The sequence below is a fragment of the Oreochromis aureus genome, linkage group 12 (assembly GCF_013358895.1).
Source record: "Oreochromis aureus strain Israel breed Guangdong linkage group 12, ZZ_aureus, whole genome shotgun sequence".
NCBI lineage: Eukaryota > Metazoa > Chordata > Actinopteri > Cichliformes > Cichlidae > Oreochromis > Oreochromis aureus.
The window spans coordinates 10,981,087-10,999,341 of NC_052953.1; the positions used below are offsets into that span (position 1 = coordinate 10,981,087).

Sequence of the window (18,255 nt, forward strand, 5' to 3'; positions counted from 1 at the left end):
CCTTACATCATTCTTAATTTTTTGCATAATTTTCCATATGGGTAATACAGAGACCTGACAGACAAAAGAGTCTGAAAGCTGAATAATGTTGTTTGCTGTTCTTCAAATATTTAATCGGGCTCATATTTGAAAGTCAAAAAGTACACTCTAACTAACAAACTATCAACCAGGCTGTTCTAAAAATAGACTGCAGGGTGGAGCTAGTTACACAGTATTTTTAACCGCCTTATAAAAGCTAGGCAGCTTTCTCCTAGTCTTCAGTTACAGTGGCATTGTTGAGCTTTTCCAGACACTTTTGTCTGCCAAGAAGCACAATCTTATGTTTTCCAGTTGAGATTAACAAAAATTCAAATAGCAGTTAGTAAGGAGATTGTAATGTTTAGGATATTTGATACTGGAAAGGTTTAGGAAAACAATGTAAAGCAAATGCATTTATAGAGTTTAATATCTCATGTAACTAATTCCTCATACAGGTAAGCACTCAGCTTTAGACACTCCCATTTTTTCACCTCTTGCATCACCCTGAGGCTTTAGCTGACTTTATAAATTTACACACGAACAGAGTCCTGGGCAAATGAGAAGGAGAGAGTATGGGATGACTACAGGGAGCACTTGAGAAACACCAGACAGCTCATGGTCAGCTGTCTGATGGGAAAGAAATAAAAACATATATATCACCTTCCAGAAAACTACACGGATTCTACTTTATGTCTGGCAATGAGACGGCAATTCTGCAACAGCTGGCGATTTTAGGTAACATTTTGCAAAACGTCTGTAACATGAGTCAGGCATGTTGTCATTCCATGTTTCATTGTCCGTAAATGTCAAAATGAGTGAAACATCTGATGTAATAAGCTTTTTATTAGTACTTATGTTCTGACTGCATACTCTAGCTGCTGTTAATGTTACCTAAAATGTGACTTAGCTGCTCACGAGGACATATTATTAGAGGGAGAAGACCCTTGGCCCCCTGTTCCATGCTCTTCTACAATGACATATAAATGTAGTCTCAAATCTCTCAGTTGCATTTTCGTCTCTAAGGTTAATGTCTGTCTTTACAACTTGGGCATTTCTGTAGATTGAAAAATGGTGGCTATACTTCAGTATTTATTTAACACTTGTACACAGTTATTCTACTAAATACTGCAACGCACTATTTAAATGTATATAATGAAAACATGTCTAATAGATTATACTACAATCCAACAACCAAACATAGCTATTGTTAACTACTCTGCCTTCATCTATGTTTTTTTTTCCTTACGCAGTGGTATGTCATGGCTTAGCAGTGGGTCAGATCTCTTCTTATTACTTCCTACTCCAAAGACCTATGCCATGGGTCAAAGCCCAGGAGTTCTGTCAGAAGTACTATGTGGACCTTGCTGTCCTGACCACAGAGGAGCAGTACTTCACTGTCCTGAATGCTACTCCTGCCACAAAAGTCAGCTTTTGGCTTGGTCTGAAGCGCCAGAGTGTCTCCAGTGACTGGCAGTGGGTGAATGGGGAACAACTGGGCTATGAACACTGGTATAGGAGAAACTATGAAGGCTGCTGTGCAAGTTTAGAGGCCATGCTGGAAAAAGACAAGAACCTGTTGGCTCGCTACTGTAAGGAACCACACATGGTTGTCTGTCAGGGTAAGTAATGCATTTTTGCTGTTTCTGGAGTTAGAAACTGACAAATATAGTAACTACATAGTCTAAATATGGTAAATGGCCTGTATTTGTATAGCGCTTTAAATAGTCCCTAAGGACCCCAATCCGCTTTACACTACATTCATTCACACACTGGTGATGGCAAGCTACATTGTAGCCTGGGGCACACTGACAGAGGCAAGGCTGCCGGACACTGGCGCCACCGGGCCCTCTGACCACCACCAGTAGGCAACGGGTGAAGTGTCTTGCCCAAGGACACAACGACCGACACTGTCCAAGCCGGGGCTCGAATCGGCAACCTTCCGATTACAAGACAAACAGCCAACTCTTGAGCTACGATCGCCCCCTAAATATGCTACTCAATAAAGATGAGGCACACAACTAAAAAATGCAAACAGTCAGATTCACTGAAACATGATGCAGTGACTAAAAACCTGTTCTACCTGTCTAAGGTGAGTGTGTTGCCACTAGGAAATGATCCCATCCTCTATTGGTTATGTTACGGTGCTTTGTTTATATCCTGCATCCACCTGCCTGTTATTATTTATAACAGATTAGTTAGGCAGCAGTTGAAAAAATCTTTATTAAAATAATTTTGCTGGTTTAAACCTCTAAAGCAGGGCTCTAAAACTCGCGGCTCGTGTCACCCTAGTTGCGGCCCATATGTTGAGGTGTAGAAATATAATGCAATTTGGCTCTTGAAATTACTCTTTTTGTTAGGGAGGATTTCTTTCCTGTTGTTCCTTAAAAAGTTCATTAAAAAGCAAAAAATTATTTAATATGAAGGCAATATGAGCAGACAGTACAAACATGTTAAGGGACTGACTGTGTTAGTTCAGTGAGAGAGTTATTTGTAAAGAAAACATTTTTCACTGGCAGTAAAAAACTAATGTGTACACTTATGTCTGCATTTTTATTTTGTTAAATATGAACATGATGATTGCAAAAGTGCTGCAATGTGTCTGGCCAGAAAGAGAGTACCAATTTGTTTATTTGGTAGTTCAATGAAAGGCTTCAGTTAGTTAAGAGTGATAAAAAAAATTGTGTTCAAATTTGCAGTTTTGTCTTGTTATACAATATTTGAAATAATACAATGAGATGACAGTGCCAGCAGTGGCCCGCAGCTCACTGAAGTTGGAGATCCCTGCTCAAAAGCACAGTAACATGAGACAGTACCTCCAACCCATTTAGATAGTTGTGCTAGTCCACCGTAGTTCATGCTGGAGATCATTTTTTAGTATTTTGACAGGATTCTCCTGTTCCTCCCCACAAAAGAGCAGATACTGGTTCTGCTGCTGGCTAGATGCCCCCTCACTGACCTATCTAGCTCTCCTCATATAATAACCCATCACCTGGTATTTAAATCTCTGTTTTCTCCATCATTTTTCATCAAACCTATCTGATAACATGTTCTTTTTTATGATCCATGATCCATACCTGAGCTCTTACTCGACTGTGACTGTTTTTCTTCCCACAGGTCCACATTCCCCTCAGTCGGTGACAGTGGACTCAGTGGGTGCGGAACATGTGAATCTTAGCTGGAATATCTCTGCCTTTATGCAGACGACACCACACAGTTACAATGTGACCATATGTGACAGCAGGTGTGAGACAGGCCTTTACTCCTGCACCAATGGTTCTGCAGCGATGAGCATCAGCATCTCCAACTTAACATCAGGCACAAAGTATTTCCTACAAATCTCTGCCTTTGTTGTTCGGCCTGACAGCGTTACTGGTGGAAATGTCATCCTGCAAAGTAACCCTACAACAGTAGAAGTTAAAACAGGTAAGGAAGTACTTATTGTTTATTTTTGTGTCATGGCTTGCTTCCTAGATACTGTGTACAATAACTGACAACAACTTAAAATATTCTATTATATTCAGCCCGTTTACTCATCATTGTAAATTGGTGCTCGTCTCCCTCTTTTGCATTTGTGTCTCTATATCCTTTCTACTTCAGTAGATCACGGTATCATCTTTGCTGTTTTGATGGTCATCAAACTCATGTTGCTTGCTCCTCCACTGTGCATTCTTTATCATATCCTTAAAAAAGGTAGGTCTTCTTTCTCCAGTAAAAAATCTATATATTTAAAAAAATATCCATAACATATAACATCATTTTTATTTCTATTTTTTAAACAGCAGGTAGTTTTGAAGAATCAAATCATTACATCTCTCCAGTGTTGCTCTCAACTGAAGACACAGTAGTTGATCTGGTCTCTCAGAAAACTCCAGGCATTGGTTAAGACACTGAAAAAACACAGTCTAGACTTTTGTAGAAAAATCTCTTTAAATGAAAAATGCCAACACAATGAATATAGAATACATGGAGACAGATTCATTTTTTAAATAAACTGCTTCTCATTTGCAAATGAATCGTTAACCAGTGAGTAGAAAATACTACAGTTAAACCTTCTTTTTTGAAACATGGCATAGCCAAATTTTCCAAAATACATTTGGATTTTTATTCAATTTGATCCTAAATGAGTGACTAAGACCATGAACTCAACAGGATTGTGTTTTCCATTGCCGTGTACCCACAGACTCATAGTACTGAAAGCCTTTACGCAGCCAGAGATATTGCATTGTAGCGGCCCTTCACATAGGATGCAGGTTTAAGGCACTTTCACATTGGCTTCATCTTTATAAACAGACAGCTACACTGTTGTTTTGTATTGTATGGTTGTACCATTGGGCATTCAGATTAGTGAGCATATGTGAAAATATGTGACCCTCAAAATTTAAAAAAGTAATCCCTGGAGTATTTGTTAAAAGCATTTTATGCCATATTTTAAATTCATCTCATTTTTTTTTTTAACTAAAACCACCTGTTAGTTGTTTCCCACAAAATGTGTCATGCTGTAACTCATCTCAGTCTGAGTTATGAAGTATTAGCACAGGTCAATACAATGAAGTGTCAGATGGGCCACTGTAGTATCACTTTTTACCTCAAGATGAAACCGTCATTTGATTTTAATGAATAGTAGAACGAAATCACATATTATGTATTATGTTGTTTGTGGTTTTGTTTTTCCACTTTTTCTTGATGTACTCACCTTTAGTTTATTTAAAAAAGCAAGAAAGTCAGTAAATGTGAAAAATGAACGAAGAACAATATATTTCATCCAGTGCTGCTAGAAGTTATAAGTCATAAAAATATAAACTATTAAGAGGAACAAAAAGAAAAATGTAAACTGTAAAATTTAAAAAATGTTTATTGTTGTTATTCTTCACTTTTAGCATTTCTCTTTTCTTTTATATTTCTTAGTGTTTTTTGTTCATTTGTTTGTTTATTACAATATTTTTTTTTTATTACAGGGCCCATTGATATTGGACGAAATATTATAAAGCTTCTCAAAATGTACTTGTTGCTTTAAATTAGAATTAGACAAACATAACTTTTAGGGTCTTCTCAATAGTTTCAGATTGTGGCAGTGCATTTAATTGAATGTCATGACCCAAATGAAACATTAGCATTTCAAAGACGGAAAATAACATTACCAGTATTCTTGATTGAGAGTGAGATATTTTTCTTGAATCAAACATAGGTCAGAAAAGTAGTGATTACACAAACAAGCAATGTGTTTTACATAAAGACCTTGCTGATCTCATGGTTCTCAGGCCTTTAGGCTGCCTTTAGGATTTATGTAGCATATCAGGCGACAAGTTAACAGTAACTGAATAGTAGTATAAACAGTTGACACTCTGCTGACAAGCTTATTTACAAAGAGTGGCATAAATACAAATATTCAATAAAGTTGTTGGTTTATTGATTATTTGCGCACATTTAATGAAAAACAAAGAAAAAAGACTTTGGGATTGTACCAACTTGTTCTTTCTATAATTTCTATAATTTTTTTTATATTAATCTTGTTTGTTTTTTATTCCTGTTGTCTACTATTTATATTTGTTCCCGGCACAGTTGGTATGGAGCACCTGTAATTTCGTTGTACATGTACAATGACAATAAAGGACTATTCTATTCCATTCTGTTGTTTTCTATTCCTGTTTCTACAGGAAAGTAAAAAGGTATGTAGAAGCCATGTGCTGCTAATGCACTTGATTAACTGATCATCAGCATATATGACCACCTATATAAAAGCACATGTTTTGGCAGTTTGCTGGTCTGGAGCACTCAGGTGTCAGTGTTATAGAAAGGCATAATCTTCCCTGGAGTGTATGTCAAAGCAAATTCATCCTAAGGTCAAACCATGAAGTGCTGAGAGACATTGCAAAAAACCCAAGAGCTACATCTCAGACTCTAAAGGCCTCAGTTAGCATATTAAATGTTAAAGTTCAAAATTGTACGATTATGAAAGTAGAATCTGAGCAAACAGCTAGATTTCTGGAACAGTGTTCTTTGGAACAATGACTCTAACGCACAGTGCCAGATTTGGAGAAAACCAAACTCAGTATATCAGCACAAACACTTCATACTGACTGTCAAACATTAAATAGAGGTGGAGCTTTGTTGACCTCAGTTTGTTTTGCAGTCACAGGATCTGGGGACCTTGCAGTCATTGATTCGACCATGAACTAATCTGTATACAAAGTTAATGCAAAGTTAATGTGAGGCCATCTGTCTGACAGCTAAAGCTTGGCTGAAACTGGGCCATGCAACAGGAATAAAGATGTCGGGCATACCAACAACAGCAGAATGGCTGAAAAAGAAAGGAGTCAAGCTGTTACGGTCATCTAGTCAAAGTCTAGAGAAGAAGAGTTGACCAACATTCTGCCACAAAAAGTGTTAAAGTAATACAGAATATGAGAGCTTTAACTTATTGCTGCCAAAGGTGGTTCCACAAGGTGTTAAATCAAGACCTATACTTACTTTTTCAAACCACTGCATAGTGTTCAGTGGAACAAATGCTACGCAGTGCTATGACTATGTTCCACCAACTTACCAACTCAGTCATTAATTTTGTTCAACTTCCAGTCTATGACTGGGCTAGACTGAAGGGGGTGGGGTGTAGGTTTTCCTGTGGTTTTGTCTCTTTTCACACAGAAAAAAAACTCCAAGTGAACCAAAACGTGTCACTACAAACCACATGAGAACATTTAGTCTGCTTATTGGTCAGATGTGTCTGGGGCTGGAGCAACAGATGCAAATACAGAAAGAAGGTGCTCTCTTCTGGCCTAGTCAGTAGCATTGAGAATTTAAATTACTTGTATGGCTAGTTGCTATCCCACACTAACCATTTGGGTACTCTAAACATGAATGGTATTTTGCCACATCCCAGAACACAAAGGATACCTGACAAAGGATACCTGACTAGAGGACAATGTTTCCAGGTTGGAAACATCGTCATTGTCACTCTAACTTCACACTCCAAATAACTGAAAAGGCTACAGACTAAATACTAAGCTCCATATTTTAGAGAAGATTATTATTCCTTCAGGGTATATCTGTGGAGTCCCAGCTAACATACATGCTTCACTGACTCTCAGTGGCACTAGCTGCCAGATGAAGCTGCTCTGAAGTCACATGTCTGATAAGAAAAACAGAAAAGAACCTCTACAGAGAAAAAAATAGTGACCATAGTGACCACTACCAGTCAAAGGTTTGGACACACCTTCTCATTTGATGGTTTTCTTTATTTTCATGACAATTTGCATTGTAGATTCTCACTGAAGCCATCAAATATATGAATCAAAATATATGGAATTATGAAGCGCATGTGTGTAACTAAATATCTTGATGCATGCTCAATCATCCAGGTAAGTAAATCTCCAAAAGTTGATTCTGTTCATCTGGACGTAGCGTTTTGTGGGAGAAATGTTTCGTCACTCCTCCAAGTGTCTTCAGTCTCAGCTGACTGCAGGTTTCCCCAATCTTATAAACAATGGGCTGGGAGGTCAGTTCCTTAATGTTAACTATGCTAATTCTCATGACCGTTGATCAATAACCACTGACCAAAGCCCAGTGATCAATGGCCATGAGTACCATTCACAGAGAGTTGGGGAATGGCTGCAATCACAGCATTGTAAGATGGTGAAAGATGTACCCTCTGTAAAGGGAAAAGGGAACGACCATCTCTGAATCGAGAAGGGGGCCTAAGGGTATATATGTAACTAAATATATTTTAGATTTTAGATTCCTTTGTTGACAGTGCTGCAAACCCTTGGCCTTCTCTCAGTGAGCTTCATGATGCAGTCACCTGAAATGGTTTTCACAGATTATGTCAAGGGGGCCAGAGGCCTGTACAAGAACTGGACCCAAGTGCGGGATGAAGTGTGGAGGCAAAATAGTTGAACTGAAGTAGTTTTTATTTACAGTGGCACAGGAAAAACAAGGAAAGACTAAACCTAGGAACTTAGTGTTTCGTGATATACAATATAGTGCTTGGTGGGGGAACGCTAGTGTTACAGGAGGCCGGGATCCACACCAGCCACACCCAGCTGCTCACACGGACCATGACAGATGGGCTTTGTCAGGGTTCCTTTGTGGATTTGCTCAAATAGATACTAGGAAGCCACTACTAAGGAAAAGCAACAAGCAGAAGAGATTTGTTTGGACCAAGAAGCACGAGGAATGGACATTAGAGCAGAGAAAATCTGTGCTTTGGTCTGATTAGTCTAAATTTGAAATCTTTGGTTCCAGCCACCGTGTTTTTGTACGACGCAGAAACATGCATGGTTCCCACCATGAAGCATCGAGGAGGAGGTGTGATGGGGTGCTTTGGTGGTGACACTGTTGGGGATTTATTAAAAATTGAAGGCACACTGAACCAGCATGGCTACCGCAGCATCCTGCAGCGACACGACATCCCATGTGGTTTGCGTTCAGTTCGACTGTCATTTATTTTTCAACAGGCAATGACCCCAAACACACCTCCGGGCTGTCTAAGGGGTATTCGACAAAGAAGGAGAGTGATGATCTGCACCAGATGACTTGGCCTCCACAGTTACCTGACCTAAACCCAATCGAGATGGTTTGGGATCTGATGGACCACAAAGTGAAGGCAAAAGGGCCAACAACTATTCAGCATCTCTGGGAACTCCTACAAAACTGTTGGAAAACCATTTCAGCTGACTACCTCATTGAAGCTCGTCGAGATAATGCCAAGAGTGTGCAAAGCAATAATCAAAGAAAAGAGTAGCTATTTTGAAGAATCTAAAATATAAAAAATATATAATTTATAAAATATAAAATATAAATAGCTATGAAAAGAAACTTTTGACTGATATTGTAGTTCTTGTAAAGGACTTGTTCTTTCAACATGAATAATGTCCTCCTCCAACTGTTTCACTCTAGTCCATGTATTGACACCTGCACCCACTGATGACTTGCACTGTGCCACACAGAGCATGAGATTTACAAATACTTGTAAATCGGATCACTGGCTTTGAAATGAATGCATCCTCACCTCATGCTTGCGACCACTTTTCATGACACATGAATTTCCATTTGTCAGACCACTTCCTCTGAGCTTACATAAAGGCGACTTTGTGCACCATAGTGTGTTTCAGTCTATTTAGATCAAAGCGAAACAAGAAGAAATGCTCTGCCTCAGGGGTTTCAATGTTTTCCTCTCATGTATTGTCCTTCTCATTATTCAGTCAAGTGAGTTATTTCATCTGTTGTGCATTTGTTTATTTAATACTAATGAATTAATTGATGTAAATATACCTAAGTCATGGTAATGTTTTTCTGCTTGTTTCTTATGCTTTGTTTAGTGTTGTGCATGTAGATTGTGTGATCTAAATGTCTTTTAGCTTTACAAAGGAAGCCGTGAAGAGAATTTATCTGTTCATCTCAACGACCTCTTTGAATATTTGTCATTTTAGGTCATGGTTCTGAGATTATTGGAGGTACTGAGGTGAAACCACACTCGCTGCCTTACATGGCTCTGCTGGAGAGTGACAAATCAATATGTGGAGGAGTACTAATTGATCAAGCATGGGTCCTGACTGCTGCACACTGTCATAGGTAGGAATCTTTCACATTAACATTTGAAAATTGCAATCTTAATTTTTGTTGGAGCTTGCAAAGATGTTGCACTATGATTATTCAAAATGTCATGCTAGTCAGTAAGATTTCCTCTTTATGATGCTCCACTCAGCATTCATTATAGCAGCTATAATTTGGCAGATAGCTATTTGACTCAAGAAACCACAACAGCTCAGGGGCTTGAACACTTCTTTACAAGAAACAAGTGCTGCTCTGCTTCACTGTTACCATATTTGGCACTTTCTTAGTCAGTAAACCTATTCCATAACTGAACTGTAATTTAACACTGCACCGTTTTTGCTCTTACAGCATTAAGAAGGTGTTGCTGGGGGTGCACTCCATCAAAGCAGATGAAAAAGATTTCCGACAGGTCCGAAAGGTGAAAAAAAATTTGCCTCATCCCTGCTATGATGGGACGGACAAGGTCAATGACCTCATGTTACTCAAGGTAATGTTACTACAAAAGAATGGAAAAGTGATCCAAGATTGCTGATAATTATATTTAGAGGAATTTATAGAAAATGTGTTTTTGTTGACTTTTCTCTAAGTCAAAATTATACATATAAGCTCAAATATATACATGTTCTCGCTCAAATATGATAAGTGTGTGTGTTTTATTGTTTGTTTTTACTAATTCTATAAAAGCAATGATGAAACCATTATGGTTAAATAAGTATTATTTCAATTTCAGCTGGACAAGAAAGTGAAAAAAACCAAAGCTGTAAATTGGGTCACGCTGCCCAAAACCAGTATGGAGCCGAAAGCTGGCAGCGTCTGTGTGGTGGCTGGATGGGGAACTACTAAAAACAATGTCAAGCAAATGTCAGATGTCCTGAGGTCTGTCAATGTAACAGTGATTGACAGAGTGAAGTGCAACTCAGCTGATTATTACAATCTCAATCCTGTTATCACCAGCAGCATGATATGTGCTGGTTCGAATGGTAGAAACACAGCTGATACCTGTCAGGTATGTACGCCTCACTGTCCACTTCACCATTTGAACCGTAAACGAGTCGAAAAATAAATGAATAAATGATACTGATATTATTGCTCTCTTTGCAGGGGGATTCAGGAGGACCTCTCATGTGCAATGGTGTGCTAGCTGGCATCACTTCCTTTGGACGGATGTGTGGTCTCATTAAAAAACCTGGAGTTTACTCTTTTCTGTCAGAAAAACAACTCAAGTGGATCAAAAATACAATGAAGGGATCTAAAATAGAATGAGTTCTCTGAATCATTCCTGCTTCCATCTTTAAATTAAAGAGGGATACTAAGTTCAGTTGTGTTATTTTTGTCACCACAAGTCTACATTTATATCTGTCTATATTTATGATTTTAGCGATGATGTTAAACCAGAGTCTTACTGAATGTTTGTTGTAAATCAGTGGTTGTCAAACTGTAGAAATATGGTGTGAAACTCAGTTGACTGATACAAGTGTACTTTTTTGTAATGTACTTTTGTTTTGCATTAGTAACCAATGGTCTGGGTTACTAAATGTAGAAATAGCAACTGCACCAAGAATCAGATGCCATATTGAGAGTGCATATGAGTGTCTAGATAAATGTCTTGTAAAGACAAAGTTATTGCATTCAGTATGAAAGAATCCTGTTTATGTACTGTATGGTTAAATGTTTTTTTTTAATGTATTTCTGTTTTTATATTACTGCGAAGACGTAATTAATTAGATTACTCCAGACGCTTTTCTTTGCAAACTGGAGTTTGCAAACTCCTTTGAATATTACTGCGAAGCACTTTGTGGTTTTTATCCTGTGAAGAGTGCTATATAAATAAATTGAATTGAATTGAACTGAATGATGGTGGTTAGGATTATCCATGATGCATTATAATTTGTTTAGTGACCTGACCTCGGTTTGCAGCCATTTTGAGCTACTACAACTTAATACACAGCAAAAAACCCACAAAATAAAAAGTTGAAATGAAGCTGAAAATGATGAACAATCCTTAACCATAATCATGAATTGAAAAAGTTAACAGTAAACAGACTGCTTGCTTGTACCAATATAACCATACTTCTTATCTGTCAGCGGTTAAGTATACATTAATTTAATAAGACCCAGAACAACACCTTCAGTTAGTCTACTCTTTGTTGTCAGAATAACAACTCAACTGGATCATGAATAAATTAAGCCAACTGAAATTTCATGACTCTAGAGGCATCAACATGCTAAACAAGATGGAAATCTTTGATGTCTTGTTGTCTTGTCTCTGTCGGGTCTACCAGAGGCCTGGGAGCTTGAGGGTCCTACGCTGTGTCATAGCTGTTCCTATGACTGCCCTCTTCTGGACAGAGAGCTCCGATGTTGTTCCTGTGATTTGCTGAAGCCACTCTTCTAGCTTGGGAGTCACTGCACCTAGTGCTCTGGTTACCACTGGGACCACTGTTACCTTCACCCTCCACATCTTCTCCAGCTCTTGTCTGAGCCCTTGGTACTTCTCAAGCTTCACGTGTTCCTTCTTATACACACATGTGATCGTTGTTCTGCTGTGGTTAGCCATTTCCACTGCAGGAACTAAAGTCAGATTAGTCAAATATTTGCAGGATAACTGCCTTTGTGGCCTTTGTGTTTACCAAAAATGGACAATGCCGCTGTAATAGGTGATGGATTAAAATTTAATATTTTAGATGCTGTCACTGCAGATTGCACATATAGGTTGACATGTTAGCTTTGAGACATGAAATGAAAAGCCAGTCCTATATTCTTTCTCATGGCCAACAGGGAATTAGTCCTTTGGAAAAAACAAACAAGTAATCACCTAGTTCCTGCAGTGGAAAATGACATATTGTCCCTTTTTTACCCTTGTTTTTTTTTCCTTTTTGTAAACAAAGATGTTGGTTGTTTGTTAATTTAAAAACATACTGTTTTCTCTTTTTACAAATTATATAAAATACCAAGAGAAATATGAGTGCTCCTGTTTGCTGTAGTCAATCACATGTGCTGGAAACACATCAGATAAAACACATTTTTTGTGGACATACAAACCCCATGAAAGTAAAACAACAAAGTGAGATTATTCAACCTGTTAGCCAGAAAGATTCACCACTTCCCGTATTACAAACCTTAAAAAAAGAGAGAGCTGTGAACAACTTTTTCTTGCATATGCTTTCTTGGTTGTTGACTTCTCATTCTGAGTAGTAGTTAATTACAGTAATGTCAACATAGAAAACTAAATGACTCTGCCTTTAATTAAGTAATTAATTATTAATATTTTGTAAATCTTCTTCTTTTGGGTGCTCCCTTTGAGAGGTTATACCAACCCTCTGCATGTCTGCCTCAATGGCATCCATAAACCTCTGGGGTCTTCCTCCTTTCCTCTTGCCTGGCATCTCCAAATTTAACATCCTTTGTCCAACATTTTTTGTTTTCCTTTCACATTGTCTTTGAGTTCAAGTGGAGTTGTGGGTTTTGCATCTGGACAGAGTATTGCACTCTGGACAGATTGTTTTCACCTCAGTGGTGGCAGTCGGGCTCTCCTTGCTACAAATCTGTTTTTTTCCCCCTGTGACTTGGTATTGTTGCTCAGTCTGCTCCAGTGACTTCTTCTCTTGTCTGGATTCCTATCCATGTTCTCCATCTGCCACTTTAATTAGTTCAATACTGCCTCCAGCAGGACCAATGGCGATTGGCAGCCGACCGCACTAGAGGCCAGCCACCTCAGTGCGAGTCAAGATCAGGGTCGCAGGGCTCCAAGCACCCAAGAACCACCTGTTACCTGCTCCCCCGAAAACAAGGGAGGTCCAAGCCACCCCGGACCACCAAGGGTCCGGGTCAGCAGTAACACAAGCACCCCACTGCTAAACAGCAGTGCTGGCCCCAAAGGCCTGTGTGTGTGATGATATGTTGTGAACCGTAATGGCTATAGTGTAATTAAAAAGTAATCCCTGATGTAATCACTATCTCAGCATAGTGAAAACTTCCTTTTTCACATAACTATGCTTAAACAACAACTGCCTCTGATTCTCCATTCTTGCTCACCGTCACATCCGACTCCAAAGAGCGAAGATGACCACAGCCTAAATACTAAACTCAAAATTTTACAAGTGCTTTTTCTTTTAACATCAACACACTCTTTCAGCTGTTTCATATAAGTAGATATATGGACATGTACATTCAAGGATGACTCATAGGACACCAGACAGAACAAACCTCAGCAACGACATAGAAAAAAGACATGGTTATGAATAATTGTAAATGCTACCACTATCTTTGAAATGAATGCATTCCCACGTCATGTGTGGGCCCGTTTTGCTGAATTTTCAGACCACTTCCTTTGGGCTTAGTAGATAAAGACGAGTGTGTGCACCAGAGTGTGTTTTAGTCAAAGCTAAATAAGAAGAAATGTACTACCTCGGATGTTTCCGTGTCTTCATCTCATGTGTTGTTCTTTTTATTGTTCAGTCAAGTGAGTAATTTCTTCTGCTTTTGATTTATTTAATACTAAGTATTAAATAAGGCTGGACATTTTTACTCATTAATGTCCATATGTCTATATGTCTATTTCTGTCATAGTAATGTTTTTCAGCAAATTTGTTATGGTTTCTTAGTTGGAGTCTAATTTCACTTTTCCTGATCACTCCTACATGAATTTTAAAGGTTTAATAAATATTAGAATTTGTATTTGGATGTGCTTCAGGTATTTTGTGTATAGATTCTGTGATCTGTGTCACATAGATGTCTTATAGGCTTAAAAAGCAAGGTGTGCAGAGAGTTTTCTGTCTTTGGTTTAAGCGCTTGTCGATTCATTTATCTTAGTGATCTCTTTGAATATTTGTCATTTTAGGTGATGGTGCTGAGATTATTGGAGGGAATGAAGTCAAGCCACACTCACTGCCTTTCATGGCTCTGCTTGAGGGTAACAAGGGCTATTGTGGAGGGATACTAATTGATCAAGCATGGATCCTGACTGCTGCTCACTGTGATAAGTAGGAATCTGAAGCATTTGTTTATGTTTTTACTGGATCACAAAAAAATCAATTTCGTCATGGTTATTTAAAATATCATGCAAGTCAACACTTTTAAGCTTCATGATACTCCAATCAGCTACATGCCACATTCTGACCTTAGTATTTTTATCATGTAACCCCTCAGTAATCAGAGAGAAAGTAAATCTTCATTGCTTCTTTATTTGACACTTTCTTGGCCAGTAAACCTATGCCATAATTGAACTTTAATTTAACACTGCACTGTTTTGGCTCTTTTAGAATTAAGAACGTGTTGCTGGGAGTGCACTCCATCAGTAGAGATAAAAAAAACTTCAGGCAGAACCAAAAGGTGAAAAAAAGTTTTACTCATCCCCGCTTTGATGCAAAAGACAGGGTCAATGACCTCATGTTACTCAAGGTAAGGTGACTACAAAAGAATGGAAAAACAATCCATAGCGATTTCCAATAAATTTATGTTTGCTAACATTACATAGTACATATTAAGAAAGAAGAGAAAATGTTTAATCAAGATAAATACAATTGCAAAGCCAGGGTGTCACTTGTGATTATTTAACTTCAGATATAAAATTAGATCTATCTCATCTTCCCATCTGTTCAAAATTCAACAGCTCAAATTTCACCTGAGATCAGAAAGAGAAAGATGCTTTTCTGCAAAATTTACATAATTTTTCTTTTTTCATTTAATGTTAGTACGACAGAGCATCAGGGCCGCATTAAGAACAAAAGTATTACTAATCATTTTGAGAATAAAGTTGAAATTTCAAGATAATCTTTAAATCTTGAGACTGTTTGTCAATAAAAGAGTGGGAAAGTGGAGATTGCAGTCGTTGTGTCAAGACACATTGCCACATTTGTCATGCCCTCTTGGAAGAGTGGATTTTGTATAGGATATAACAGTAAGTGTAAGCTGCACAATCCTGAAAATTTCTGATATTTTGAATTTTTTGTTCAAAATAGAATTACAACTTTAGTCTTGCAATTTCGATTGTGATTAAAGACTGACTTCATGTTGAGTCGACTTAAGTGATTTCATTCAAAATAAATTTGTGTTTTTTAATTGTTTTAATTTTATCTTATTTATTTATTGTACAAATTCTATTAAGGCAATGATGAATTCACTATGCTTAAGTAATTATATCTTAAACTTTAGCTTAACAAGGAAGTGAAGAAAACCGAGACGGTTAATTGGCTCAAGTTGGTCAACACTGTCAAAGATCCTGCAGCTGGAAGCATCTGTGTGGTGGCTGGATGGGGAGCAACTAAAAGCAATGTCAAGCAAATGTCAGATGTCCTGAGGTCTGTCGATGTAACAGTGATTGACAGAGTGAAGTGCAACTCACGTGCCTATTACAACCACAAACCTGTTATCACCAGCAGCATGATATGTGCTGGCTCAGAGAAAGCAGATACCTGTGTGGTATGTATGCCTGATAATTATTTTTACCACTGTTAATGATCAGAAAAAATAAACTAATAAATAAATTCAAGTCGATCCTATTTTATCCATATCGTAACAACAGTTGTCTTAAAGCATTGTAAGGTAAAGACTGTACAATAATACAGAAAAAACACCAACAATCAGAAGACCCCCTATGAACACGTACTTTGGAGACAGTGAGAAGGAAAAACTCTCTTTTAACAGGAAGAAACCTCCAGCACAGCCAGGTTCAGGAGGGGCAGCCATTTGCCTCGAACAGTGGGAGGTAGAGGGAGGAAGACAGGGAAAAGACATGCTGTTGACGAGAGGCAGAGATTATTAATAATAACTTATAATTAAATGCAAAGTGGTGTATAAACACACAGTGAATGAAGAAACACTCATTGACCATCATATTATAATTTTCTCCACAGGGAGATTCAGGAGGACCACTGTTGTGCAATGGTGTGCTAACAGGAATCACTTCCTTTGGATCTAAGAAGTGTGGTAAACTCCCTGGAGTGTACGCTTTTCTGTCAGACGAACAACTCCAGTGGATCAAAAAAACTCTGACTCAAAATTAGATCTCTCTCTGAGTCTTTTTCCTTCTTAAACTTCTACTATCTGTTAAATATTTGTTTTTATTGCATAAATAGTTTTTTTTTGTCACCAATGGTCTGCATTTATATGTGTCTATATTTTGAGGTTTAAAGGATTTTGTTAAAGCAGATAAGATTTCTCTAAGAGTCTTACTTGACATGGGTGTTCTCAAACAGTGGAGCAAGCCCCTCTGATGGGGCACAGTGGGAAAATATCGGGTGAAATTAAGTTGAATCAATATGACTGGAAAGCTGTATTTTTGCTATAAAAGAAAATTGAGCATTTTTTGAATATCTGCCAAAAACTAGCGGTCTAAACCTTTTTAAAAAATAGTAAAAGAAATGGGATAAAAATGAACTGAAATAAAGCTGTTGAAAATGAGAAGTGCATGATTCTTTGCTAGATGCGTGTGTTTTGAAGACAAAGGTATGTCATGTTGTATGAAACATGACATCTTTCTATCCTTGTGTGCCTGTCCAATAAGTGGGGGTCTAATGATGGTGGTCAGGATCATCTATGATGATGGTTTGTTCAGTGACCGCACCTCAGCTTCAAAAAAGTGACGTTTGCACTCATTTATATGAATGGTGATATGTCACCACATGGTCCCGCACTTTATTCACTGTCATCTTGGAAAGTGTCAGCAGAATTACAGTCTCGTCCTCTTCACCATTTAGCCATCTAGGCGAGCAAGTGTAACTGGAGTTAATTTTTTGTCTAGACCATCAAACACAAATTCAAATAGTCTATGTGCATTTGTCTGTTTATAAAACAAGAATAAACGAAATGTGCAAGTCACTCATGTATATGACCCATGACAGGCAATATTTGTCCTATTGTTGCCAAATTTGCAAGTGATATGTCAAATATGATTGTCAGTCTGGGTATATAATAACATATAAAATTAAACTTTAGTAAACAACAAAAATACTGCTGCCTGAAAAACCTTTACCACTGGAGCCACCATAGAGTTTATGATAGACACAAATATTTTGTTAAAATTGCGACCCTTACCAAGTACCTCTCTTTACTATAATTCCTTGTATTACTTGAGTAATTCTGATAACACGATCCAAAATCAGCATTTGTTCAGCTTCACCAGGAAGATGAAAGTTTTGTGTTGACCATTAATATACACAGAGTAATGAATGTAGAATGTGCACAGACTGAAGAGATGTAGCATTCCAACAGTAAATTTTAATGAACCTGTGCATTGTGAACAGATTTACTGCTCATTTCAACTGTCAAATGTACAAATATACAGTGAGTAAAATAAGTACTGAATGCCTCCCCAATTTCCTAAAAACAGGCACATATGAATATAAAATTCTCGCCAGATATCGGTAAAACCCATCCAGTCCACACATGCAAATAAATCAAAGTCCATAAGTCCATAAGTTATATGTAATAATGAGAATGGACACAGGGGAAAAAAGTATTGACCACGTAAAGAAAGGGCAAATTAATATCAGCTGGGTAAGTCCGAACTGATGGCCTGTAAAAAAGGAGGCTCATTACCAAGGTGTCACAGAAAAAACATGTTATAATGGATAAAATCAGTGGCCTTTGCAAACTTATTGTTGCAAAACATACTAATGGCACTGGTTACTGTAAAACATCTAAATTACTGCAGGTTTCAGTGAGCACTGCTGGGGCCATAATCTGGAA

At 37.9% G+C, this 18,255-nt stretch overlaps 3 protein-coding genes across 6 annotated transcripts; all 3 read left to right on the top strand.

Annotated features, from left to right (window-relative positions):
• The first annotated feature begins 575 nt into the window (after window positions 1–575).
• On the top strand, window positions 576–5,621 carry LOC120443000. Of its 3 annotated transcripts, none has more exons than XM_039620518.1 (5): window positions 576–753; window positions 1,269–1,637; window positions 3,133–3,441; window positions 3,616–3,708; window positions 3,798–5,621. In XM_039620518.1, exons 1-5 carry the CDS (start codon window positions 708–710, stop codon window positions 3,899–3,901), a joined length of 921 nt encoding a protein of 306 aa, XP_039476452.1. In that variant the 5' UTR covers window positions 576–707; the 3' UTR covers window positions 3,902–5,621. The 3 variants fall into 3 exon arrangements, with proteins under 3 accessions (XP_039476452.1, XP_039476453.1, XP_039476455.1); XM_039620519.1 differs by having other exon boundaries at window positions 3,801–5,621; XM_039620521.1 differs by having other exon boundaries at window positions 3,619–3,708.
• Window positions 5,622–9,090: 3,469 nt separating this feature from the next.
• Window positions 9,091–11,489, top strand: LOC116312307 (granzyme A-like). The gene is made up of 5 exons (XM_031729690.2): window positions 9,091–9,219; window positions 9,444–9,585; window positions 9,916–10,054; window positions 10,298–10,573; window positions 10,669–11,489. Exons 1-5 carry the CDS (start codon window positions 9,156–9,158, stop codon window positions 10,828–10,830), a joined length of 783 nt encoding a protein of 260 aa, XP_031585550.1. The 5' UTR covers window positions 9,091–9,155; the 3' UTR covers window positions 10,831–11,489.
• A 2,438-nt stretch (window positions 11,490–13,927) lies between these two features.
• On the top strand, window positions 13,928–16,950 carry LOC116312306 (granzyme A-like). 2 transcript variants are annotated; one of them, XM_031729689.2, is made up of 5 exons: window positions 13,928–14,029; window positions 14,408–14,549; window positions 14,829–14,967; window positions 15,721–15,987; window positions 16,422–16,950. In XM_031729689.2, exons 1-5 carry the CDS (start codon window positions 13,966–13,968, stop codon window positions 16,569–16,571), a joined length of 762 nt encoding a protein of 253 aa, XP_031585549.1. In that variant the 5' UTR covers window positions 13,928–13,965; the 3' UTR covers window positions 16,572–16,950. The 2 variants fall into 2 exon arrangements, with proteins under 2 accessions (XP_031585549.1, XP_039477027.1); XM_039621093.1 differs by having other exon boundaries at window positions 14,829–14,898.
• The last annotated feature ends 1,305 nt before the right edge of the window (window positions 16,951–18,255 follow it).